Consider the following 25929-nt stretch of genomic DNA (forward strand, 5'->3'; position numbering starts at 1 on the left):
AGGAATGCCAGAGTCTTCAACAAGGTCAATGAGCAAAAGACTGCGTTTGATCTTCCATTCATAATCCTCAACGAAATCGCGGAGTGGAAGATGGCGGGTGTAGGTGTAGGTGGGCTACAATGTTTTGTGAGAAGTTAGCATAGCGAGTGTGGAGTCGGAGTTGTGTGCGCTTTGTGTCCTTCGTGTTCGCATTAGGACACAATCTTGTAAATACTTTTCTCTCTTCCATAAAGCTATGATATGCCATTGGCATACTCTCGAAAAAAAAGTCATTGGTATGCATTGATCCATTACCCTCCTCATTGTAAGTCACAACAGAATATTCTTCAAATCCTCTAAAATTGAGGAGATGGATCAATGTTAACTTTTCTGGGCTGCAATGTGTCAGTCTAATAAATATCACACATTTACCGATTTCTTTTTTCATATGTTTGTAAATCTTTACTTTTCCGCCGCAAAGTGCGCTTCATCCTTTAGTTGAGATAGTACATGTGATGTCATTTTCTATGATTTTTCTATCCTTTAAATATTCCTTTTCTATATATGATGTGGCATTATTCTTCTAATTTTATTTCTTGATATAATATAAATTCATTCATTGCTAAAGTCATCGTCCCATCCGTTTGCGCCACCGCGCCCTCCGCTCCCCACGGCGCCGTGCGTCGCCACGCTCCCGCGTTATCCTCTTCCAAATCCAAACCCAAACCCCTCGAGCTCACCTGCTAGTCTAGGGTTTTTCGCCGTTGCCACCCCACCAGCACCGCTAGCCGGGCGGCGCGCGCAGGCTCTAATGGCGCTTGCAGGCCCCTCCCACCTCCTGTCCTCCTCCTCAGCCTGCCTCCGCCGTCTCAACCCGCTGCTCTTCTTCGCCCACCGCCGCCCGGCGTGGACCCCGCGCCGCGCCGCCCACAGGTTCTGCGCAGGTACCGGCAGTGCTCCCCAGTTCTCGGTTTCGTTCAGCTGGCGTGAAATCCTGTGAGACTGGGTTGTGCATTGATTGGGTCTGGTTCACGTTGCAGCAGTTGCCTCTGAGAGGGATGTGTTCACCTCCCCTGAAGTCGCCAAGTCGTTCGACTTCACCAGCGAGGAGCGGATTTATAAGTGGTAATTCGGCGTCTCTGCTACGAGTTAACTCGCTTGATTGCTTGGTGATCCATTTATGCTCGTTCTCATGTGGGCATGATAAGTACATGATTCAGCCAGCAATTTGGCAAAGCTTGCAATTCCATTTACGTCCTGCTACATGCAATGAAGTTGAGGGATGACATTTTAGTTGGTATTGGTAGTATGGAAATGTCTAAAGAGACCGAGACACACAAATGTATAGTTAGTTGTCCACCTTTGAGCTGATCACTGATGTTCAGACATTTCTTGCCTACCAGTCCGTTGATAGTAGCCGCATTGTGGGTGCTGGCTTTGGACAAGATTGCCAAATCGTTCTGTTACCAAGGAAGAACTAACCGCCGATCTCTTACTGACTGTACATTGCTCACTTATGTATAGCTGTAGTTAGCAAGTCAAAGGAGATGCAAAGTTGACAAGTCATACTTGTACGATGCGCTATGGAATTTAGAACCACTTCTCTTTATATGTGTTAAATTTGGATCTCATGATATATTGTTCTGCACATAAATCTTGAATCATACAGATGAAAATTGCCATGATTCAGTCAGGAACTTAAAGTTAACCTAACTACTGATAGAGAAGTATGTTTCAACTCCCAATGGATTATCGTTACAACCTAGGTTGAAGACAACTAGCTTAATAATCTAGTTATTTGATTCAAGTATATTGTTGAATAAATTTTATTTTATTTTGCTTACTTTCCCTCCTGTCTCAGTATAAATTATTTTTGGAACCACACATAACTTCTCCTAATCTATTTGATGTTTCAATTTTCATAGGTGGGAATCTCAAGGATTCTTTAAGCCTAACTTCGACCGTGGAGGCGATCCATTTGTCATTCCTATGCCACCTGCAAATGTGACTGGATCATTGCATATGGGTCATGCTATGTTTGTTACCCTTGAGGTAGGGTGATTCAATTCCCTAAGACTCTTGTGTTCTTATGTTCGCTAACTATATGCTGATTTACAAGCAATAAATTTGTTTTTACACCATATTACTATCTTCTATAGTACGTTAGCTTTGTTGGTTTGTTGTATCATGATACTCTCTCCACACTGTACCTTGAAATAACTTGCATGTTAGATTTGAGCATAAGCTTTGATGGATTTACCTAGCGAGGTGGATCTATTTCTTACTCCCTCCATCCCATATTAGTTGTCGCTCAAACGGATGAATCTGGCACTGAAATACGCCTAGATACATCCATTTCAGCGACAACTAATATGAGACGGAGGGAGTATAGGACAAGCCATGTTTCGAAGGTACTAGTGACTAATTGTATCACGCAAAGTAAAATAAACATTGGTCACTGCTGCTGCATTAAGCAGAAGTGATGGTAGAAGTCTGTGTAGAATAATATCTTGAATGATGTGAACTAGCGTGTTACAGTTAAACTAGCCTGTTTAAGTCAATTCTGTGTAGTCTGTATTCTTAGATAATCGCCCTCCGCAGGGTGCTTAACATTGCATTTTTAAGGTTCCAAGATCACTAATCCACATATACAGCTCAAAATAGTAAGCTCAGATTCCCCCCATCATCCTGGGATCAATTATTTTTCTGACTAACAGTATCCCCCTTTTCATTAAGTAACTCAGGATATAATGATAAGGTATTTCCGTATGAACGGGAGGCCTGCACTTTGGATACCTGGTACCGACCATGCTGGGATTGCAACTCAGGTTTGTATTCCTGCACATTTGATATGTATTCGACACAAAGTTTTAAAAAAGCGTTAGGCGTTAATTGTGCGTTTTGCCACCGCTTTTCTGACCAAAGTGCTTGCTTAAGCACAATTATGCGCACATTATGGAGGTCCTGGGTTCGACATTGTTTCTCTGCATTGCACTGTGCAGGGGTAAGGTCTGCCTCATATAATCCTTCCCCAGACCCCACCTGGTGTTGGATCTTCTAGCACTGGGTCTGTCCTCTTTTAAGCACAATTAAGCGCTAGGTCTTTTGTTATTGCCTAGTTTTTTTAACTATATGATTCAACATTGCGTTCAAGACTTGGTGCAGTAATTGGCTGATTTTTATTTCAACTTTCATTGCATTTCAGTTAGTTGTGGAAAAGATGTTAGCTGCTGAAGGCGTCAAAATAGCAGATCTTACCCGGGAGGAGTTCACTAAAAGAGTTTGGGAGTGGAAAGAGAAGTCAGTCCTTTTTCTGAATCCAGTCTAGTTTGTGCACACTGTTTTCTTATGCACTCAGAGGTCTTGTCCTCTTGCTGATTTGAAGCAATCCTTTCTTCTTCTCTTTTTTACAAGAGTTAAGCATCCTTGCTTAATTACCTGGATTTACTATAAACCATACATTTCTGAACTTTCTACCCAGGTGATTTCCTCTTTCTGAATATGGTTGGTCAACACCCTCACTGCATCCTATGTGCGTTTGCGCATGCATCTCACACGCATTATGCTCTATTTTCTTTGTTCTTTGCTGTCTTCTGGTATTGTTAATACAAATTTTGGGTTCTGTCTTTCATAATAATTGGAAATTAAACTACCATGAATGGTGAGGAACAATAGAGAGATGGAAAATAAAAATATAATCAGAAGTCAAACCACTTCTAGATACTTCTACTCCACTTTAGTATTTGTTTTTTTGCTTAGCTTTAGCTACAGTTTTCTAGAATCTCCTAGCTATGAGTAGAATGCTAAATCTTAATTAAGTAATGTTTTCTAGAGTGTTCTAGCCATAAGTAGAAGTTGAGGTGTGAAGGCTCCCCAAAGCCTATAAATAGAGGTCCTCACCTCTAGTTTGTAACTGGACTATGTACACCGCTACCTAGAACTTAGTGTTCTTATCTAAGATCTTGGACTAGATCTTGTGCTCTAGGAGTTTTGGATTGAACTCCTGCTGCCATATTGATCTATATTCGCCTCTAGATCGATATCTTGTGCATCATGTTGAAGTAGTTACTTCGTAACAGCAAGGTGGAGTTGTTCCTCCACAACCTTGTGCTGCTGCAATGATGAACATGTGATGAAAGATTATTCTGGTTGATTTATTCATTCCAGAAGGTTGCATTTTTAAAGTTCTTTGTAATGCTGAACTTTCATTGCTTCAATGTGGCTAGTTTGTTTTTTATTCTGAACACTTTCCCTTTCAGGTATGGGAGTACAATCACTAATCAGATTAAGCGGTTGGGTGCATCTTGTGATTGGACTCGTGAATGCTTCACGCTAGATGATCAACTAAGTCGTAAGTGTCAACTGTCGTTTTCCATTGCAAATGATGATTGGACCTCTCTTTCATGGCATTACCTTGCGGAATTACTAGCTTGTTTCTGAGTTTTAGGATTTCTTACGTGGTTATATACTTATATTTTAGCTTTCTTCTTCTGCAATTGTTAGGTCACATGGTTGCATCCATAAATTTCGTTCTGTTGATAGACTTGCATTTAATCAGGATCACGGTGATGGTATAGGGTATCTAAGTCTTGTTTTAGCTTATGACTGTGATTTCATTACGAATGAGAGTGACAGCTATTTGATGTCGAACCAAAGCACTCCCATCCTTTGCCTGCCAGATCTGAACTTTTTTATGCAATTTATGTGCACTAGTGATTTGACCTAACCTTTTTTCAATCGAACCATCAGGACATGATGTTGTGATACTGATGTTAGGTTGCTCCCTCGAGCTCAATGTTAGAACCATGTGGTTATCCTTACAACTGGACTCAGTGTTTTCCCCCTTCTGTTTTGCAGATGCAGTTGTTGAAGCATTCATTAGGCTTCACGAAAAAGGACTTATATATCAAGGTATTATAATTAGACATGGCTACATGTTCTATTACAAAAAGTAGGTGAATGCACATCATCTTGAGTAATGTGCTCTTGTTGAGTTTGATATCCTGTTTACTATTTTCAAATCTCTTGGTGTGTCCCCAAATTTTGCCTGGTAATAGTTTCTAGTCGACTATATTAACATACTTATTACTGGTTGATTTAATACCATTTGCTTCAGTTGATTTAGGGTAATGAACACAGATGCACTTGTATGAAGTAGGGGGTGACAATAATTTGTCCTGTATATGTTTTTCTATTCTTGTTACATTGTCAGTAACAAACTTACCTCACTACTTTCATAAATTATTCGGGGCTGTTACAAGCTTTACTCTCAAAGAGTATCAAGTATATTTTTTTGTTAGTTATTATAGCTGATTGGATAGTTAATTAGTTATATGGTGGAAGAATGTTGCTATTTTTCGAGAAAACGCAAAAGAGCTTGCGTTTCTTTGTATTGAAAAGGGGGGTTAATAGTTACAATCCTCCTAGGAGGCGGTTACAACTCTGGATGGTAGTCAATGGACGTCCCAGGTTTGCGGGATGATGGCTCTAAGTCCTAACGCGCCGGCGGTGCCCAAAGGGCGGCCTCCTCCTTGATCTTCATGAGCAGCTCAGTAACCGAAGGGCGGCCATGGTTGAAAACGCATTCATTGCGGTGCTTCCATAGCATCCAAGGAACGAGCAGGACCGCAGAGGCGAGGCCTTTGCGCATGGCCTTGGGCGCGAGCGGCCTCGTGGATTGCCACCAGTCGTTGAGTGAGGGCTCGTGGGCAGGCAGGGGGCATGGGGCCCGAAGCCAGCTGAGTGTCTCGTGCCAGGTCTGCCGGGCGAAGGGCATGCGAGGAGGAGGTGGTTCATGGTCTCGGGTGCCTGGTCGCAAAGTGGGCAGCACACGGGGTGTGGTAGGCCGCGGCAGGCGAGGCGGTCCGCTGTCCAGCAGCGATCCAGGTGCGCTAGCCAATGGAAGAACCGGACACGCGACGGCGCCCAGCCTTTCCAGGTGAGCTTCCATGCGTCACAGGTGACGGAGCCGTGGAATGTGGCGAGGTAGGCTGATCGGGCAGAGTAGGTGCCATTCGCGCTCCACTTCCAGCTTAGGCGGTCCGGCTCGGCGAAGAGAGTGGTGTGCTCGATCTTGTGCCAAAGCTGTAGGTACTGCCCAATTTCCTGGACTCCCACGGTGCCCTGGATGCCTTGCGCCCATCGGTTGGCGAGGAGGCCATCCGCCACGGTTCGGAGCTTACGGCGGCGTTTGGGGATGCACGCGTATAGGCATGGCGCGATCTCGCGGACGGAGCGCCCATCTATCCACCGATCCTCCCAGAGAAGAGCCTGCGTGCCGTTCCCGACCACCATGGTGGTGGAGGCGAAGAAGAACGCACGCTCCTCGTCGCTGAACTGCAGGTCAAGCCCGGCCCAGGCCCTACCTTGGTCCGTGCGACTGAACCATAGCCATCGCGTGCGGAGCGCAAGGCTTGTATGCGCCAGATTGCGAACGCCAAGTCCGCCGAGAGAGATCGGCCTGGAGACGCGCTGCCAATTGACATGGCAATTGCCGCCGTTGGCCTCTGCGCGCCTAGCCCAGAGGAAGCCTCGCTGGATCTTCTCAAGTGCCTCCAGGGTCTTCTTTGGTGGGGCAAGCACGAGCAGCTGATGGATAGGGATCGCCGCCAGGACCGCCTTGACGAGCGCGAGGCGTCCGGCCTTGTTCATGAGATACGCCTTCCAACAAGGTAGCATGCCGGCGGCCCTATCAACGACGGGCTGAAGCTGGGAGGCAGTGGGCCGGCACAACGTGAGCGGGATGCCCAAGTAGGTGAGCGGCATCGCTACAACGGGGCAACCCATCACGTCAAGGGCCGCGCGCGGCGCCCTCTGTGTCGCCACAGATTAGGGTAGCGGAACTCTTCGTGAAGTTGACGTGGAGGCCCGAGGCGCGTTCGAAGAGCTGCAGGACGCTCCTGACGGCGGATGTGTCGCTCGGCGTGGGGTGGCAGAACAGGATCACGTCGTCTGCGTACAACGAGACGGAAGGGATCGGGCGCCGGGGATGCAGCTGCTGCAGGATGCCCATCTCGGTGGCGCAGCGGAGCAGGCGGCCAAGCGTGTCCACCGCGAGGACAAAGAGCTGGGGTGACATGGGGTCGCCTTGCTGTAGTCCCTGACGGTGCCAAATGAGCGGTCCTGGTTTGCCGTTCATGATCACCTTGGTGCAATGGTGCTGGTCGACGAGAGCAAGATCGCAAGCCAGCCCAGGAATCAAGTGCCAAAACCATATTGGCGCAGGACATCGAAGAGGAATGGCCAGTTGATTGAGTCGAATGCGCGAGTCAGGTCCAGCTTCAGCAGGACCCGCGACGCGCCTAGTTGATGTAGCATGTGAGCGGACTGCCGCACGAGGACGAAGTTGTCGTGCAGGCTTCGTCCCGGGATGAACGCATTCTGGCTGGTGCTGACGAGGGCGTTGAGCTTGGGCGCGAGGCATAGCGAGAGGACCTTGGCAAAGATCTTGGCGACGAGGTGGATGAGGCTTATGGGCCGGTAATCGCCGAGGCCTTTGGCATCCGCGCGCTTCGGGAGCAGCGTGAGGAGCGCCTGGTTGAGGCAGCTGAAGCTGCGCCCTCTCAGCTCGTAAAGCTGCTGGAGCGCGTGCTCGGATGGAGACGCTCAATCCAGCAACTGTTGCCGAGGAGGTGCTCCGCCGTGGACGGGTGCCAAGCCTGCGCCGGGATGCCTCGGAGCTCCAACTGGACGCTGTGGTCAAGGGAGTCGACGATGGCATGGGCCAGCTTGTTCCAAGGGCGGAGCGACATGGTGAAGCCGGGCCCGTTGATGAAGTGGTCGCCGGCGAGACGGTCCATGAGCTCGCGTGTGGAGAGGATGACGAGGAAGTCCTCGGGATGGTGCACGTGAATGGGGAAGTCGCTGTGTTGGAGGCTGAGGGAGGAGTACAACACCTCCTCAACATCTCCAGATGTGACCGCCGGCCTGGCCCCGGTGATGGACACGACCATCGCACAACGCAGGACCACCTTGGCCTCCTCCATCTCCACAGAGGGCGACAAGATGACGCGTACCGGGTCGACAGGTGAGGCAGGGGGTGCAGGCGGGGTCGGCGAGCCGCGGCGCGGCGCCTCCGGCGCCACCACGGCGGGAGCAGCCACGACAGCGAGGGCAGTGCGCAAAACGCCCTTGTGGTATTTCTTGCAGTCGCGTGAGCCATGGCTGGGGTAGAGGCAGCGACGCAGCAGATGTCGTTGGTGCAGTCACGCACGGGGTGGCCCGGGTCAAGGCAGCGGAAGCAGAGGCCGGCAGTCGCCTCCGGGGACGGGCTGCGGCGGGGCTGCAGATGGGGGCTTGAGGCGGCAGCGCGTCGAGTGCCATGGCGCCGGTTCCTGTGGTGCAGGAGCTGGAAGCCGTCCGCGTCTACCTCCGGGGCGGCATTGACGCGGTGGACCTCAGAACGCGGGGCCGGTAGGCTTGGCGGGGGGGGGGGGGGGGGGGTCCAAGCGACGTCGCTGTAGGACCCCGCTGAGGATTCCCCGTCAGAATCCATCCAACGGCGCGAGCCCGAGGACCGGAGCTGCCACTCAGGGGCGCCATGGCGGGGGAGGAGGGGCGGGGAGGGAGGGCTACCTGGGGGCTCGTCGTCGGCGCGGTAGGTGGGAGGTGCGGCGCTAGGCTAGGAGGAGCACGGGAGCGGAGCCATCACCGGAAGAATGTTGCTCTGGATGTGAAAACTCTTGGTTTTCTAGTCAGCTTTCTTCAGCAACCAGAAGTTCTATAACTTTATGAGTCAGAAATTCAGTTGGTTGATTTAAAAGAAATCCATCAGGCCACAAGTGAGTGGCTGTAATTCTGGATAGGAATGCAAATTGAGTGGGCTGGGCCTGCTCACTGACCTGTCCTAGTTATTTTACTTGACCACTAATAGGAGGGCCGTGTGCATAATTTAGTGGGAAGCAAGCCACCATTATTTTACTTCCATCACCAATTGTATCGTGGTACTTTTTGCAAAAAGTAATTTATATGTTCTTTGGTGAGACAATACCAATATGTTCGCATTTTGCAGCTTATAGCATCCAGTTTTATGTTACACAACATATTCACTGTAACCATCCTCAGATGAGGATCATATTTACTGATCAAAACAGCATACCTGCCAAATGGCAACTTATGGTGCAAGCACCATTCAACATAGTAAAACATGATATCTGTTTGATACTGGTAGTTCATGTGTTTTGCTTTAGCACATGTGAAATATGTTTTTTTGGGTATATGTTTGGATGAATTCATGTTGAGGATGGCCTCATGCTTGTGATCCCATTCTTATGTAATTTTTTCTTGTTGGACAGGGATTTAGGAATTCTTAATCTTTTGATTTGTTTTATTTTTCTTGTTTACATTTTAAATTTAGGGACTTACCTTATGTAACTTTGGTATGTATTGGTTGATTCATTGTATTTCCTTTTCAGGATCTTATTTGGTCAACTGGTCTCCTAACCTGCAGACTGCAGTATCTGACTTAGTATGTGAAGAGATTACTTCTTTTTTTAACAAGTACTCCCTCCGTCCGGAAATACTTGTCATCAAAATGGATAAAAGGAGATGTATCTAGAAGTATTTTAGTTCTAGATACATCCCTTTTTATCCATTTTGATGACAAGTATTTTCAGACGGAGGGAGTACATACATACATATATCTGCACAACTATGTAATTTAAACCAAAAGGAAAATTGGGTGATTCTGCATGGGAGATCTGAAACTTCAATACTTCATGGATGATCATACGTGAGCCAATCAAATATTTGATTCTATAATGTTTTGTGTTATTAGGAAGTTGAATACTCTGAAGAACCTGGCTATTTGTACTATATGAAGTATCGTGTTGCTGGTGGATCGAGGTACATATTTTTACATTCTTAATCGTGCTCGTCTAACATCTAATAATTATTCAATGTGAATTATCATTAAATAATCAATGATGTCGTCACACATATTGCTGACTGTATTTACAGCCAAGTGTGTGCTTGTGTTACCACCAGTTCTTTTTTATTTTGGCCCTCTGTTGTGATGTTTAAGTGAACATTTTTCATGAGAATGAGTATCCTGATATACCTTATATTTTGCATTCTAACATGAGGAATCCAGCAAATATGATTGACACAGTTTAATGCTTAGCATTGCTTACACATTGAAATTTGTGGGGCAGGGATGATTTTATGACTATTGCGACAACACGACCTGAGACTCTATTTGGTGATGTTGCGATTGCTGTTAACCCAGAGGTATGATCTTTTTAGTGCTCTGCAGTAAACATAAGTAGTACGTTGTAAGACATTTCGTTGTCTTCTGTTGCAACCTATGCTATAACTACATTGAGCTATTTTATTTGTCAAAGAAATTGGATTTGGTAAACCATCTTTATTTTAATTTTTTAATTGACAATGCAGGATGAGCGCTATGCAAAATATGTTGGAAAATTGGCTATTGTACCCTTGACATTTGGGAGACATGTTCCTATCATTGCTGATCGGGTAAGAATGAAACTATTGTTTTCTTTAGTACTCCCTCCATTCCAAAATACAGTGCGCCCGCGCTTCCCGAGGTCCAACTTTGACCATAAACTTAACCAACGAGACCGACTGCGGTGGGAGAAAAATTATATAATTGAAAAGTTCTTTTGAATACGAATTCACTGGTATAACTTTTGCTCTCGCCGCAGTCGATCTCGTTGGTTAAATTTATGGTCAAAGTTGAAGCACGGGAATAGAGGAAGCACTATATTTTGGAATGGAGGGAGTATTTTCTATATTTCTAGCAATTTCAGATAGGATATTGTGAGATTAATAAAATGAAGCAATGCAAAAGCATCATATTCACTAGTCAGGGCGTTCTCTCATCATATTTATTGAGTTATAATTTATCTTGTTGCCTGCACATGCAAAGTTTACACTATCGTGTTTCAGTTGAAGCAAGGAAAGCATTTATTCATCAACTCATGTAGTTACCTACTTCACCCGTATGACTATTTTTGTGGCTAAGGCAAAATTTTGCATCCCAAGCTGGCTTTTCCCTTTGCTTGATGTACGTACATGCATTCTTTTGTGCAAGTTTTTCACACTTGCATGCCCAAATTCGAAATATCTTTCCTGTGACCACATATGGTTTCTCCCTGGCTAAAAAACTTATTTCGTTGTAGTAATTGGGTTTACTTTTCTCCAGATGCAGTTGAAGGGACTGCTAAAAGGGTAGCAGGATAGTTTTCCTTGCATAGACTTTTGTTAATAATAACTATCGTTTCTATGATTTACAGTACGTTGATCCAGAATTCGGAACAGGGGTGCTGAAGATTAGCCCTGGACATGATCAGAATGATTATCATATTGCTCGAAAGCTTGGGCTGCCAATTCTTAATGTTATGAACAAAGATGGCACATTAAATGATGTTGCTGGATTATACAGGTATAATATTTGCAAGACAATGCATGTGAAGTAACATTGTTATTTATTCTGTGGTTAATTTATTCATGACTTGCAATTTCAGCTGCTTACAAACACATTTATGTTATTATATGTTCCTCTTTGTAAGGTGACTTGAAGTTGCTTTCGAGGTATAATACAATAGGACTTTAGCTGTTTAACACAGCTTACTGTTCTAACTTTTTTTAAGATAAAAAAGTTGGAAATACAATTTGCGGCATTGAGTTAGTACAATTAGTATAATCAGTTGATTCAACTACTGCATATGAAAAGGCAGTACTAACAGAGTTGCAGTATGCCTGGCCTTCTGTATGCAACATGTTGATCTTAACTCTGTTTCCTCCTTTTTTTCGCCAGTGGTATGGATCGTTTTGAGGCACGAGAGAAGCTGTGGTCTGACCTTGTCGAGACTAACTTGGCGGTGAAGAAGGAACCCTATACACTTAGAGTTCCCAGATCTCAACGTGGTGGTGAAGTGTGAACCTTTTTCCTATTCTTTGTCGTATTTAAGGGCTGGTGATGTTTTTCGGCTTGATGACCCCACTTCTGTGTGATCCTAGGTCATAGAGCCCTTGATTAGTAAGCAGTGGTTTGTCACAATGGAGCCATTGGCTGAAAGGGCCCTCCATGCTGTTGAAAAAGGGCAACTCACTATTCTTCCGGAGAGATTTGAGAAGGTAAATGCATGGATCTTTCATTCTATTCTCTAGAAAGGTAGTAGCCAAAGGAAGGGGTGGTGGGTGTTGCCGCGCTTCTCCTGGCGGTTACTTCGTAGGCCCATAGCATTGTACCTTGGAGTGTTGGTCCGGTCCTGGGATTGTACCAAACCTTTTCCTATCTGTCTATGCATACTTATGCATCTTCTCAAAAAAGAAAGAAAATAATGGTAGTCATCTACTGCTCAGCAGTAAGCACACCTAAAGAGCAGTAACAGAGGCGGGCAGAGCCTAACAATTTAGCCCCCTTAGGCACTTAGTTGTCAGGGCGGCGAGTACTTGTGTTAGGTCGCTTTGCCGCCTTAAGAACAACGCTATTGTGACTGGAAGTTCTATCGGGGCTCAGCGAAACAATATATATGCCAAAGAAAGTGCTCACATATCTAAACATATTTGTGTTAATTATTATTCCTGCAGAAATGAATTTTGTAATTGTCCTGTCCTGCCCACTATTTTATCCCTGCTCATTCTTTTGTGTGCTCTGCTGCTGCAGATATATAATAATTGGTTAACAAATATAAAAGATTGGTGTATAAGTAGACAATTGTGGTGGGGCCATCGGATACCAGTCTGGTACATCGTTGGAAAGAAATGTGAAGAAGACTATGTTGTTGCCAGAAATGCAGAGGAGGCACTTGCGAAAGCTCAGGAAAAATATGGAAAATCAGTTGAAATATATCAGGATCCTGATGTTCTCGATACTTGGTTCTCAAGGTTTGTCTTCCTCTTCAAAATTGTGTGGTACCAATTGGTTTTCTGCAATATGGATTTGTTGATCGCTTGAATTCTTGTGAGCACTTCTTATTTAACTCAGAACATTACTTAGCATTCACCTAATGGAAATACATGCTCCTTTTCTTATTTTGCAATTGAGCACAAGTTCCGCAATACCATTTTGTTAATGAAAGACTGTAGGGGAGGCCCTGACAGCACACATTTTGTATTAATAGGAAAGTATATTCACATTTCTTGGCAATTTCTTGATGTTCTGGTTTTTCTTGTTGCAACATCAAGATATTGCGACACTAAAACATTTCGTATCACTTTCATTGTGATTGCCTCTAAAGAATTAATCATCAAGTTCGTCCTCAAATTCTTGGCTTTGTTCCTCACCTCTGCTTCTAAATGGTTTCTTAGCCCTCTGCTTGTGGTGCTTGCCATGTGCAATTGCAATAAGCAGGTTAATAGTTAATGTCCTTGTGTGGCCATTCTCACAGCTCAGGGTTCTAGGCTCCAATAAAATTATGAATTCAGGCATTATATTTGACTGGACTTGCTATTCACCATGCTTTGAATTCTTTCCGGACTCCTATATTACATTTGCTTTCTTCCTTTACTTCCTATATTACATTCTCTTTCTTACTTCAATGTCTGTATGAGCCGTATTTCCAAGTATTGGAAGTAGTAGAGAACTGCACAAGTATAATCAATTTGTACATACAACTGTTACAAGTAATATAAAAAATTGCTCGTAGTTTTCTGTTTTGACTTGTTGGAAGTTATCGTGCAGTGCTTTATGGCCTTTCAGCACACTTGGTTGGCCAGATGTGTCCAGGGAAGATTTTAAGCATTTTTATCCTGCAACAGTCCTTGAGACCGGGTATGTTAGCTCCAGTAACGCCTTTCCCCCCCTTTCTTTGAACAAGGTGGTGTGCTTGTTATCCCGCTGATACTCTGCTTTTCCATTTACTATGTCTGATACTATAGCTAATTTATTTTTGACAGCCATGACATTTTATTTTTCTGGGTTGCACGGATGGTTATGATGGGAATTGAGTTTACAGGAACAGTACCATTTTCTTATGTCTATCTACATGGTCTTATCCGGGATTCTGAGGTGAGAGATATGAGCACCTTAATTTATGTTTTGTACTTTTGAGGGACAAAGGCTTATCATTTTCTTGTAATTTATAATCAATATGATCAAATTTCTATTTCCTCTTTTGAGAAAACGGTCGTATCTCAGGAAACATGCTGTACATGCTGCTACGTATTATTTACTGAGAGCTGTTAATTGATGTGTCCGTCGCCTGTTTTGCTGCTTGCCACATGTTCCTACCTAAGTCATTTTTGAGGACCACCGCAAAGAGAACTTTGTGGTCAGGACAAATAAGAGGAAAACTGGAAAAATAAAATTAGAAGGATTGACCTTTAGCCTCAACTCGACCCCAGGAGAGAAACTGTTGTATATGAACTTCCTGCTTTGTGTGCTAATGGGCTGTGTGATACTCTGGCAGAGATCCACAGACTCCTTGCAGATGGCCTGATATTGTATATGTGGCCCATACCAGCCCACGAGGCCCAGGTCATAACGTTCTAGTGGTTGACCTAGTTGAGAGGGGTGCACGACGATGTCTGTGTGAGAGCGCCGCTTCACACCAGATTGAGTAGCTGCCTGGTACATCCCTCTCTCGAACTACATGGTATCAGAGGCCGAGGGCGAGGGAGGAAGGCGATGGCGGCTGCTGGAGGAGCCGCAGTAGATGCACAGTGAGACGAAATCGCCAGCGAAGAGAGGCGGCTGTGCGCGACGCTGACGGAGGAGCTGCGGCTGTGTGGCAGAGCCGCAGAGGACAAAGAGGAGGTGCGCGACAGCGGAAGAAGGCAAGGTGCGGCTGCTGCTTGTGCAGCTGCTGTTGGTGGTACTGGCTGTGCCTGCTGCGGCAAAGGTGGGGTGCGGCTGCTCGCCCTCGATCTGGAGCAAGACAAAAGTGCTGTTCTGTTGCTTGATGTTGGTGGTACTTGCAACGTCTGAGAAACAGAGAGGGTGGTGCTACTGAAGTGTGGCTGAGGTGCTGTGCTGTTGCTGCTGCTGCTGCCGCGATTGGAGAGGGTGACAGAAGCAGTACTGGCGGTCGCACTCGCACAGCTAGGAGAAGAGGTGGAGGCTGTCATGGCGAGTGATGTTACCTCTGTGCTGGAGAAACTTGTGCAGCTCATGACTGTGAAAGCTACCGAGGGGTCATCTCCTGCAGGATTGTTGTGCCTCAAGCAGATAAGGGTTCAAGCTTGAACTCATGCAAAAAGATGTCAAGCTGAATGGTGTGAGCAGCTACCTGAGCTGGTCGAGGTGGGCCTTGTTGATCTTGAAGACGGAGGGCCTGACGGGGTATGTTCATGGAACGATTGAAGAACCTTCTGACAAGGAGAGCCCATAATGGAAGAAGTGGAGTGTTACTGACTCGCTGATATTGGCCTGGATGTTGAACTCCCTGATTTCGACCATTGCAGTGTCTGTTGTGTGGAGCATGCTGTCCATGAGGTATGCATGAGGTATTCCGGTAAGGGAAACCTGATGCTCATGTCTCAAATTGAAGACAAGATCCAAGCTGTTCGTTAAGGTGATAGAATGATGGTATATGTTCAAGATTCAAGGGGTCCGGTTTGCCCCGTTGGACCGGTGGACCGCACCTCCCTTTTGTTACCAAAGTAGGGTAACCGGACGACCTTGAGGGTCCAAATGGGGCAAACCCCTTTGAACCTGGGGTCGAATCGCACCTATACCTCATCAGAATAGTGCCCCCGCAGGATGGCTGGAGCCTGGAGGATGGATCACGGCAAGCTGTCAGCCACTGAATAAACTCGTAGAAGCATTGCCTACCCCTGCCGGTTGCCCATGTCTCCATCTGCATCTCCTTTTACTGGTCGGTATCCAAATTCACCACCACCGGAGCAGGTTAGTTGTCAGCAGCCGGAACGCCGTGACGCACGGGAGGCGCTTATAGCCGGGGAGTGCCTCGTCGGAGTAGATCAGGCAGCCCAAATCTCCAGCATCAGTTCGACCTCATGTCAGGCTCTTTCTCATCTGCTTCTTCTGGTGTATTGAACGAGTTAACAAGAGCAAATAGCGGCGGCGTGCTAGCGAGGGGCAAACCTACGGACCTAGTGGTTGGCCCGTTACCCTAAGAGAGGAGGTGCAGGCCTAACCTTGGACCTAATTTTTCCTAATAGGTTCAGAGGTCCAATACCAGGGTCGGACCACCTTTGGGCGGATCTGGATCAGTGTGATCCCCTTGAGCTTCCATATGCAGAGTCCATGGAAATTGCCAGGAATTGGGTTGAGCATAGGCGTGTGATGCAGTTTCTAAAAGGTCTCAATCAAGGTTTTGAGAGCAGGCATGTTGCACTTAGCCATCTTGTGTCCCTTGATGAGGCCATTCCTGCGATGTACCAAGTAGAGGTACGCCTGCAATCAAGAAGAGGACATGGAAATGAATCTGCTTTCAGGGTGACTAACCAATGAGATTCTAGAGATTGTTATAATTGTGGTCAACAAGGGCATATCGGTCGTTTTTGCACAAGACCAAGAAGAGGCAGGGGCCAAGGATCTAGTGATGGCAGTAGAAACAGAGGTGGTCGGAATGGGAGTGGTGGTTCTTGGACGGCTCCTAGGGCAAATATTGCTGCTTTAGTTGAAGGGACACAACTACAGGAGGAAAGGAGACTGTTACTAGCTATGCCAACGTTGTCGATACAAATGAAGGTCACATTGAACACGCATCAATAGCAGCCCATCAAATAAATTCTGAATGGGTGCTTGACTCAGGAGCATCACATCATGTTGCTGGAGACTTCAGTGAGTTTAAATCCTATGTTCCATACCCTCTCATACATCAGGAAACCATTCACACAGCAGATGGCAACCCAGTCCATCACATGTGTTGAGACAGTCAGATGCACACCTAATATTGATTATCCTGTCTTGCATGTACTCCCTCTGTCCAGGTGTATAGGACGTCTAGTGAAAATTAGATATCCCAAGAATATTAGCTGCGCTTGTAATTAATATCCCACGTAACCCACACATCCTCTCGTTCGGTTCCCTCATGCCGCGCCTTTAACTTCCCTGCTCATTCCCGTGCATGCACATCTCAATCCTCCCATCCCCACGCATGCACAATTAAATGACTCTTTCGATTGCGTTGTTTGAGGGCAGACGATATTTCACAATCTCAACATAAGGCTGGCCATAGCGGGAATAACTTAGCTAGTAACATAACGCATCCCAAGGCAAATTTGCTTATGTGGCGAGTAGTTAATGAGAGATATGTTTGTGGTAACATAATATGTTACTGTAACATAAGACACCCCGAGGCAAAATGAGTCTACATCTAAATAAATAAAGCCTTGCATGATACCACACATATGTTACTACCCATTATGGAGGTTGTAACATATACCAGTAACATATGCATGTTACTAGTCTAAGTTACTTCCCCACTATGACCAGCCTAACGCTTGCCTATCACGGTGCGTCTTGGTCGCGATGCAACTCCTTAGACGACCTATGCACCTGGACGGTGGGAGTACCGGCTTTTGTCGTGAACTTAAGTGTCCTTGAGTGCTTTGATTGACCAAATTGATTGCTGAATAATTCATGGCCAAGTTGTGTGCTTGATCCAAGAGAGATCGACGAGCAGGAGTCTTGGGACTGAAGTGAGGCATAGGGGGTTGTGGTACATGGACTGCAACATGACGGACCGGCAGTGAATGCACATGCTAGCTGCAGTTGCCGAGGATAAGGAGACTAGTGCCCTAATCCATCACTTTAGAGCAAGCAATCGTCAGGGTCTGACGGAGATGTATAAAGATTGGACATGTGTCTTTTGACAAAATGTATCAAATATTTCCCAGATGTAATGAGTGGTGTGAACAAGAGCAAGCTGAACTGTGATGCATGTGAGTTTGTTAAACATACCAGAAACTCATATGTGAGTAAGGGATCAGGAGCGTATCTCCTTTTGTGTTAATCCATTCTGATGGTCCATGTCCAATGCTATCTGTCAGTGGTATGAAGTACTTCGCTACGTTCATCGATTGCCATTCTCAAATGTCTTGGGTCTATCTTGACATAAGGATGGAGTGTTTCAAAACTTTTTATGGAATTGTTCAGACTCAGTTTAATGTGAAAATTCAAGCACTCAGATGAGACAATGGCACCGAGTATGTTAACAAGGCCACTGGTGCCTTTTTTGTCGGACAAGGGCATCTTGCATCAAACATCTTCCAGACAAACCTCCTCAGAATGGGGCGGCAAAGAGGAAAAATCGTTACCTGTTGGAGGTGGCTCGGGCATTGATATTCTCCATGAATGTGCCCAAGTTCCTGTGGAGTAAAGCTGTCAAGATGACCCCTTCTTGATTAACCGCGTGCCATCTAGGGTGACATGTATGAAATCTCCGTATGACTTGATTTTTCACAGAAAATAAATTCCCAGTTCCTCCCAAGGTGTTTGGTTGCACTTGTTTTGTTCGTGATCATAGGCCATCGGTCAACAAATTGGATCCTCAGGCAGTCAAATGTATCTTTATTGGATATTCTTTAGGACAAAGAGAGGCGGGCATTTGTGAGCATGGATGCTACGTTCCGTGAATCGGAACCCTTTTATGGTGAGAAAACTGATCTAACTGTCTTGTTTGGAGTACTTGACCAATGTTTCAAACCGGAGATTGGTCAGGAAAGGGAGAATAGTAGCATAAAGTGCAGATGCATCCGTCACCTTTAGCAACAGGCGGCTCCATAGTACTCATGTGGCTCCTTTGATACAGACATCGATTTCCACTGGTGATGTGCAGGTTGGCACAGATGGACTTTTGCTCCAGTAGCAAAGATGAACACTGAGGATTCTGATCTCTTGTGTAGCAAATTTCGGGTGGCCTTTTGATCAACCTGATGTGAAGAATGCTTTCTTGCATGAGGATTTATACATGGAGATTCCACCTGGGTTGTCGACTTCTGAGACTGCTGAAGGTATGCAGGCTAAAGAAAGCCCTTTATGGACTAAGCTCCAAGAGCTTGGTTTGACAAGTTTAGACGGGCGGTGTGTGACATAGGGTATGGACAATGCAATGGTTACCATACGTTATTTTATAGACACTCTCAAGGGGAAGTAACCATTCTTGCAGTTTATGTTGATGATATCGTTATCGCTGGTGATGATGATGTAGAGATGGTTCAAGGGATGTCTGAGTAAGGTCTTCGAAGTTAAAGATCTTGGTCGACCCAAGTACGTACTTGGTATAGAAGTAGCCAGGTCTGAAAAAGGAATAACTCTTTCTCAAAGAAAATATACCCTGGACCTTCTCTATGATTATGGCATGTTGGGTTGTCGATCTGCTTCAACCCCAATTGATCAAAACCAATAAAGTGACTGCCAATAAGGTGACCTGGTGGATAAAGAAACATATCATTGATTGGTGGCAAGATTGTCGTACTTGTGTCATGCACGACCAGACATTGCATTTGCAGTAAGTGTTGTGAATAGATATATGCATGAGCCTAGAAGTGAACATCTTGAGGCAGTACGTAGAATCTTGAGATACTCGAAAGGTTCTCGTGGGAAAGGACTGTTGCACAAGAGTCATGGACATCCTGCCATTGATGGTTATTGTGATGACAAAAGATCAATTTCAGGCCATCGTGTTTTTGTAGGAGGAAATCTACCGTCTTGGAGAAGCAAGAAACGATCCAAAACAAATACAGAGCCATGTCAGGGACTGAGTGATTTGTTATGGACAAGGAGTCTATTAGAAGAGTTGAAGATATTTAAGACCATTTGCATGAATGTGTTGTGTGACAAGAAGTCAGCAATTAATATAGCAAACAACCCGGTTCAACATGAGAACCAAACATGTGGAGACTGACAAATCCTTTATCAAAGAAAAAGTTGGATGCTGGATTATCAAGAGTATGTGAGCTCAGGGCAACAAATTGCATATTGCTTGACTAAAGGACTAGGAACCAAATACAGCTTGGCTTGTGACAAGATGGGAATGATAGACATCTAAGGTATCCATCACCCCTCTTGGGGGGGTGGGGGGGGGGTGTTGTATATGTGTGGCCCATACCGTTCTAGTGGTGGTCCTAGCTGAGGGGAGCGCATGACGATGTCTGTGTGAGAGCGCCGCTTCAGACCAGATCGAGTAGCTGCCTGGTAGGTCCTCTCTCGATCTACACCTGACAGTGCCTCCCTTACCCTGATAAACTTGTAAGTCTACATACTGCAGTTAAACCGATGGATGGGTGGGTGGGCCACTAGTCCACTATGAAGTCTATTAGACATGTGTCATTCCTTCGTCCGTCTGAGTTGTTTATGTTGCTACATTAGCTCTCAGTTCCACAGACTAATCAGCAAGATCTTCAGGGGCGGAAAATGTCAAAGTCACTGGGGAATGTTATTGACCCCCTAGATACCATGAACGAGTACGGGACAGATGCATTGAGATTTACACTTTGCATGGGCACTGCCGGCCAGGTTTGCTTTTCCATGGTCTTCTGCATTTTGTTGATCAAGCTTGTTCACTTCTCCGTTGTTAATACACCTTTTTACTTCAGGACATTAATCTTTCTACAGAAAGGTTGACATCAAATAAGGCTTTCACCAACAAACTCTGGAATGCAGGCAAATTTTTGTTGCAGAATTTGCCTGAAAGAAGTGATGCTACTGCATGGGATATCTTATTAGCAAACAAGGTATCTCGCTGAATTCCAAATTGCAGATGATGCATTGATTAAATTTCATTCTCCTTTATATAATTGTTGCGAATACATTTGCATCTCCTTTTTAGTTTGACACAGAAGCAGCGCTTCAGCAACTACCATTGCCAGAAGGCTGGGTGGTGAGTCCATTATTTTTTCTTTTGAATTGTTGGCCTTTTGTGAAGTATGCTAATTAAGAGAACAAACAAAAATTCAGGTTACAGGACTACATGAACTTATCGATAAAGTCAGCATAAGCTATGAAAAGTTTTACTTTGGAGATGCAGCTAGAGAAATCTACGATTTCTTTTGGAGCCATTTTGCTGATTGGTAAGTTTGCGAAGAACCAAATAACGGGAAGTACAACTTCTTTATGGGAGCGCACACACACACACACACACACACACCAAGCTGTCGCCTGATTCTATATTCCAATATGCACTCTACCGTTGCACCGTTATGGTGCATGCTTTCTACTCCCTCAGACCCAAAATAAGTGTCGCAGTTGTGAGCTAAGGTTGAACTAACCTTAGTTCAAAACTGCGACGCTTATTTTGGATCAGAGGGAGTAGTAGACTTACATATTTTCTCAAATTTATTGTAATTCAGGTATATTGAATCTAGTAAGACTCGTCTCTACCACTCTGGTGATGGTTCAGCTACTATTATGGCACAAAGTGTTCTCTTGTATGTGTTTGAAAACATACTGAAGCTACTGCATCCATTCATGCCCTTCGTCACTGAAGAATTATGGCAGGTACAAAAACCTTGACGCCCATTACTATTATACAGCATTGTTTAACTCCCACTTTCATCAGCCTCATCAGTACATATAATTATTTTCAGGCATTGCCGTACAGAAAGGATGCACTTATAGTTGCTCCCTGGCCTAGCACTGACCTCCCAAAGAACTTGTTGTCCATCAAAAGATTTCAAAATTTGCAATCGTTGGTAAATTTCCCCTTGAGCTGTATGTGCTCATTTTATATGTGGCCTGCCGGCGACCATTTTGTTTGATCACCAGTATAATAACAGATAAGAGGAATCAGAAATGTCCGAGCAGAGTATTCTGTCGAGCCAGCTAAACGGATATCAGCTTCTGTTGTTGCCACTGCGGATGTCCTGGAGTACATATCGGTAGGTGTCTTCTCACAGCAAGTCCATTCTGTTTGTGACATTTCATTGTACGTATATTATGAGTCTTTTGATCCAGCAATTTGAGAAGCCTAGCATGTTTTGTACTCAAATAATTGAAATCAAAGTTGCCAAGGAATAGTGTATTTAACTTGGAAAGCTTCACTGTTAGAACTTGAGAGGCACGGCTCCTAGAAAGATTAGAAGTAGAGTTACCTATATGTGATTGGTGCGATGGTATCTATGATTGCTGCAACTTTCCTGTATACTATGGTGTCCCCCCCATCATCTGACTTGTATTTCTATGCCGCAGAAAGAGAAGCAGGTGCTTGCTTTGCTGTCAAAGCTTGACGCACAGAACATAAATTTGACTGAATCACTACCGGGTGAGTGCCTTGTAAACTCGTTATCTTGGTTGATGCAGTTTGCCAATAAGCAAATCTATTTGATGCTCGCCAGGTGATGCAAATCAGTGTGTCCACATTGTTGCTGATGAGGGTCTGGAGGCATACCTACCTTTGGCGGACATGGTTGATGTGTCAGCGGAAGTTGAGCGGCTCTCTAAGCGCCTCTCTAAGTTACAGACAGAGTATGACACTTTGTTGGCCCGCCTCAGTTCCCCGAGCGTACGTGGAATATTTCTTCTCCTTTATGTGGGCAAGTTTTCGGAAGAGGTTCCTGCATCCTGTTGGTCACGCGTTTCATTTGTGGTGCAGTTTGCAGAGAAGGCCCCGGAAAACATTGTTCGTGGAGTTCGTGAGAAGGCATCCGAGGCAGAGGAGAAGATCTCCCTTACTAAGAACCGGCTTACTTTTCTGCAGTCAACAGTTTCCACATAAACATAGTAGTCAGCGTTGCCCTCAGAATGCCAATTCTGATTGTCAGTAAAGCAAATCTCGACAGAAATGGTCACCTCAGAGTAGCACAGCAGATCAGTACATAAATGGACTACATTGAAAAGAAGCACATTACATTTTGGCTTAAGAAATCCATTTTTGACACCTTGATGTACAGCACATTTTGGCTTTAAAGGTTCTTTTTTCTTTTGCATGCTCTACATTTTTGTTTGAGTGTTAACGCTAATGATTGATACTGGAGAAGGTTTCTCAATTTGTATAATCACATATGCACGTAATTATTCAGCAGGCCTCCATCCAAGCACATTTTATAACAAATACATTAATTTCTGATCAAACATCTCAATTCCTATGTGTCTAGCTGCTATCTCCTTTTTTTTTTTGGTTTGCGAGGGTCTAGCTGATATATCTAGGGACTTTGGAGGGCAACCGCAATGACACATTATGGACACGGCAACGACCTATGATCTGCACTATCTCACTGCATGTGCTTTGAAACTAACGTAAAAAGAAAATTGTCATTTTGGTTTTTAAAAAAGTGCATGTCTGAAAAACCACCACCTTCTCTGGCATGGGTTGCGATTTTGCAACCATCACGTTGCATAATACCTATCATTTCAGATCTTTTTTTTACAAATCTGTATTTACGTGTGCAAAGCTCGATATTATGGTGCTTTGTTGGAAACTTGCAAAACCTGATAGTGACACCGGTGATCTGCCCGCTGCAAAGTACTCCCTCCGTCCCTCCGTTCCTAAATATAAGGTGTATTAGTTTTTTAAAAAGTCAACTGTTGTCTATGTTTGACCAAGTTTATAGCAAAATATATAAAGATTTATAATACTAAATATATAAAATGTAAAAATTTAGTTCATGATGGATCTAGTGATAATGATTTGGTATTCTAGATATTGATATTTTTGTCTATAAACTTGGTCAAACTTAGAGAAGTTTGACTTTTTGGAAAAATAATACACCTTATATTGAGTACTTGCTAATCTCTGTTCACAAATATAAGATGTTCTAACTTTTCTCTAGTACTCCCATCCTTTTGGGGAAATATCTAGTACTCCCATCCTTGGGGTGCTCCTCATGCTCCAACTTCAAATAGATCAATTTTAAATGTTTCAAAAAATTCTCTAAATCGGATGTATATAAGACATGTTTGAGCATCTTTGTTCACTCACTTCAGTCTGTATTTAGTCCATATTAAAATATTTAAAACATCTTATACGTGCAGTGAAACGGTGCCGATGCCCTTTGTCGCAGATTGCTCTGTAACCGTCCGATGCAGGATATCGCTATCTCTTTCCTAGCAAAACTGTATAATATTCAATTTTAAAAATAAAAAAAACTGTATAATTCCTACCGAGTCTTCAGGACATAACATTTCCTTCCGATCAATCATCTCAAAATTCAATTTGCAAATACAAACTCACACCAAGTCTGATTTGCAGCAAGCTTCACAACATTTCAACCAAACCACGTCAAACAAGTTCAATGATCACAGTGTTCTCATTTGCCACTTCTTTGACCTATATTTACACAATGCCTCCTATTCAACATTGGGGATTGGGAGATGCATTCTTGGCATGCACCAAGCATGTCTCTGTTGCAAGTTCGGTGTGTAAGCATCTCCCTACCGCTTCGTCTGGTTTCTTTTTCCCGGTCGCTCAATTTGCTAGTAGTTGCACGAGTTTGCGGATACCTTCACATACCTATATCTATAATACCTAAATAGTTCATCCCTACTATTCTATTTCTCTTAACATGCAAGCTATCCACCTCAGCAGTGTTGCCACATCATCAATTCTTAGCATGCATAGTACTTCCATGCATCCACGTCATAATTTATTTTGTGGAATAATTATCAGAAGTACTCCAGCGGGACAGGAAGCGTCGTTCATTTTATAGGTTCCTTGGGCTTCCCCCTGTACGTGCGCCGTTTGAGATAGAGAAATCTGCTAATAAGTAAATAAGAGAACTATGTAACGCTTGAAATCCTGTGCATGCAACAAACGCATGCACGTGGTAACTGCTGCAGTTAACCCTTCATGGTGCATTGTCTTGCCTTTCCTTCATATACATCTCCCATCTGTCCCCTCTCATCCCATCGTCGCCTTCCTAACTTCACCAACTCTCCTCTTCGCTCGCCGGTGTCGTCGAGTCGTTTTCTTCCTCTCCTCGATTGCGTGGTATCGGATTTGGATTAGCCGCACCGCCGCTGCACACAAGCAGGTACACAATGGCACGCCCTGCTCCGATCACTTATCAGGTGATAAGTTCAATTAGTTAGGTTTGTATGTTGAGTCTAACTGACTTTCTGAATTTTCCGACAGATCGGGACGACGGGAGGAATCTTGCAACTGATATTGTTCGCGAACGGACGATCTGAATTTCGTTTTCCTCAATAAATTTATTGCAGTTTGACATCAATGGTGAGATTGACATGTAGTATCTACTCCCTCCATCCCAAAATTCTTGTCTTAGATTTGTCTAAATACGGATGTATCAAGTCACGTTTTAGTATTAGATACATCCGTATCTAGACAAATCTAAGCCAAAAATTTAGGACGGGGGGAGTGATAAATAAGAGGTACAATGTGGTAGTTCCTTCTTTCATTTTGGCAAAAGTATGAGAACGGAGGGCCCAGGTCAGATGGGCACCATGCCACACACACACATCTAATTATCTGTCAATTCAATTCCTAATACATGTAACTATTTCTCTACTGCAGTACTCTCGCCATCCAATGAACGGCGATATAGCACACGGCTGCTAGCGGTAGTAGTAGTTGGCGGCTTGATCAGGAACTCAAGATAAGAGCACTGGTGTGTTGAGGTGTTCCCTGACATCTATAGTGCGGTCTGCAGAAACGATACTTCATAACTCCCCAGATCCCAAAATATATATCAATCGAGGTGTGCCAAAATGCTATGGATCAAAATCATTGTGTTCGCGCAAAACCCTTGATTTTATCAACCATGTCAGTCAACTATTGAGGAAAGCAATGATAACATCCAGTCGACGAAACTCATGTTATTCCATTCCTTTTTTAGGACCACAATTGCACATATTACTATTGTGTATTGCTGAAAATGTCCAATGAATTGCAAAAATGCAGAAGTTTAATTTGATGATATGCCAACCAAATTTTTCTTAGTTTCTCAACACATCTTCTTATATTAATTAGTAGTAATGCAAGATGAATCCATCTTCTCTGAATAATAGAAGGCCCTTGATGTTTACATGTAACTTTTTTTCTTGATTCTGAAGTTTCCCTTCCGTTATTTTCGTGTTTAATATCTGACATTTTTTTTCCTCATGTCGAGGGATGGATCGAA

At 44.4% G+C, this 25929-nt stretch overlaps 1 protein-coding gene across 3 annotated transcripts; it reads left to right on the forward strand.

The window, feature by feature from the left end:
* Positions 1-615: 615 nt before the first annotated feature.
* LOC123044941 (valine--tRNA ligase, chloroplastic/mitochondrial 2) lies at positions 616-22786 on the forward strand. Of its 3 annotated transcripts, none has more exons than XM_044467819.1 (27): positions 616-923; positions 1020-1104; positions 1905-2031; positions 2724-2807; positions 3185-3279; positions 4239-4330; positions 4837-4890; positions 9393-9445; positions 9755-9822; positions 10131-10206; positions 10372-10455; positions 11235-11383; positions 11759-11876; positions 11962-12078; positions 12611-12831; positions 13628-13717; positions 13843-13954; positions 20261-20371; positions 20452-20589; positions 20685-20735; positions 20813-20925; positions 21205-21352; positions 21442-21546; positions 21631-21732; positions 22043-22115; positions 22189-22355; positions 22446-22786. In XM_044467819.1, the coding sequence occupies exons 1-27, from the start codon at positions 791-793 to the stop codon at positions 22566-22568; spliced, it is 2889 nt and encodes a 962-aa protein (XP_044323754.1). In that variant the 5' UTR covers positions 616-790; the 3' UTR covers positions 22569-22786. The 3 variants fall into 3 exon arrangements, with proteins under 3 accessions (XP_044323754.1, XP_044323756.1, XP_044323757.1); XM_044467821.1 differs by having other exon boundaries at positions 1023-1104; XM_044467822.1 differs by lacking the exon at positions 616-923 and having other exon boundaries at positions 1017-1104; positions 2716-2807.
* Positions 22787-25929: the final 3143 nt, after the last annotated feature.

The sequence above is a fragment of the Triticum aestivum genome, chromosome 2B, assembly GCF_018294505.1.
Source record: "Triticum aestivum cultivar Chinese Spring chromosome 2B, IWGSC CS RefSeq v2.1, whole genome shotgun sequence".
Classification (NCBI taxonomy): domain Eukaryota; kingdom Viridiplantae; phylum Streptophyta; class Magnoliopsida; order Poales; family Poaceae; genus Triticum; species Triticum aestivum.

What these genes read in the sequence shown, in the direction of transcription:
- LOC123044941 (XM_044467819.1), top strand. Translation starts at nt 791, where the DNA reads ATGGCGCTTGCAGGCCCCTCCCACCTCCTGTCCTCCTCCTCAGCCTGC. An exon ending in CTATGTTTGTTACCCTTGAG is followed by an intron (nt 2,032 to 2,723) that starts GTAGGGTGATTC and finishes TAAGTAACTCAG; the next exon opens with GATATAATGATAAGGTATTT. An exon ending in TTTGACTGAATCACTACCGG is followed by an intron (nt 22,116 to 22,188) that starts GTGAGTGCCTTG and finishes GATGCTCGCCAG; the next exon opens with GTGATGCAAATCAGTGTGTC.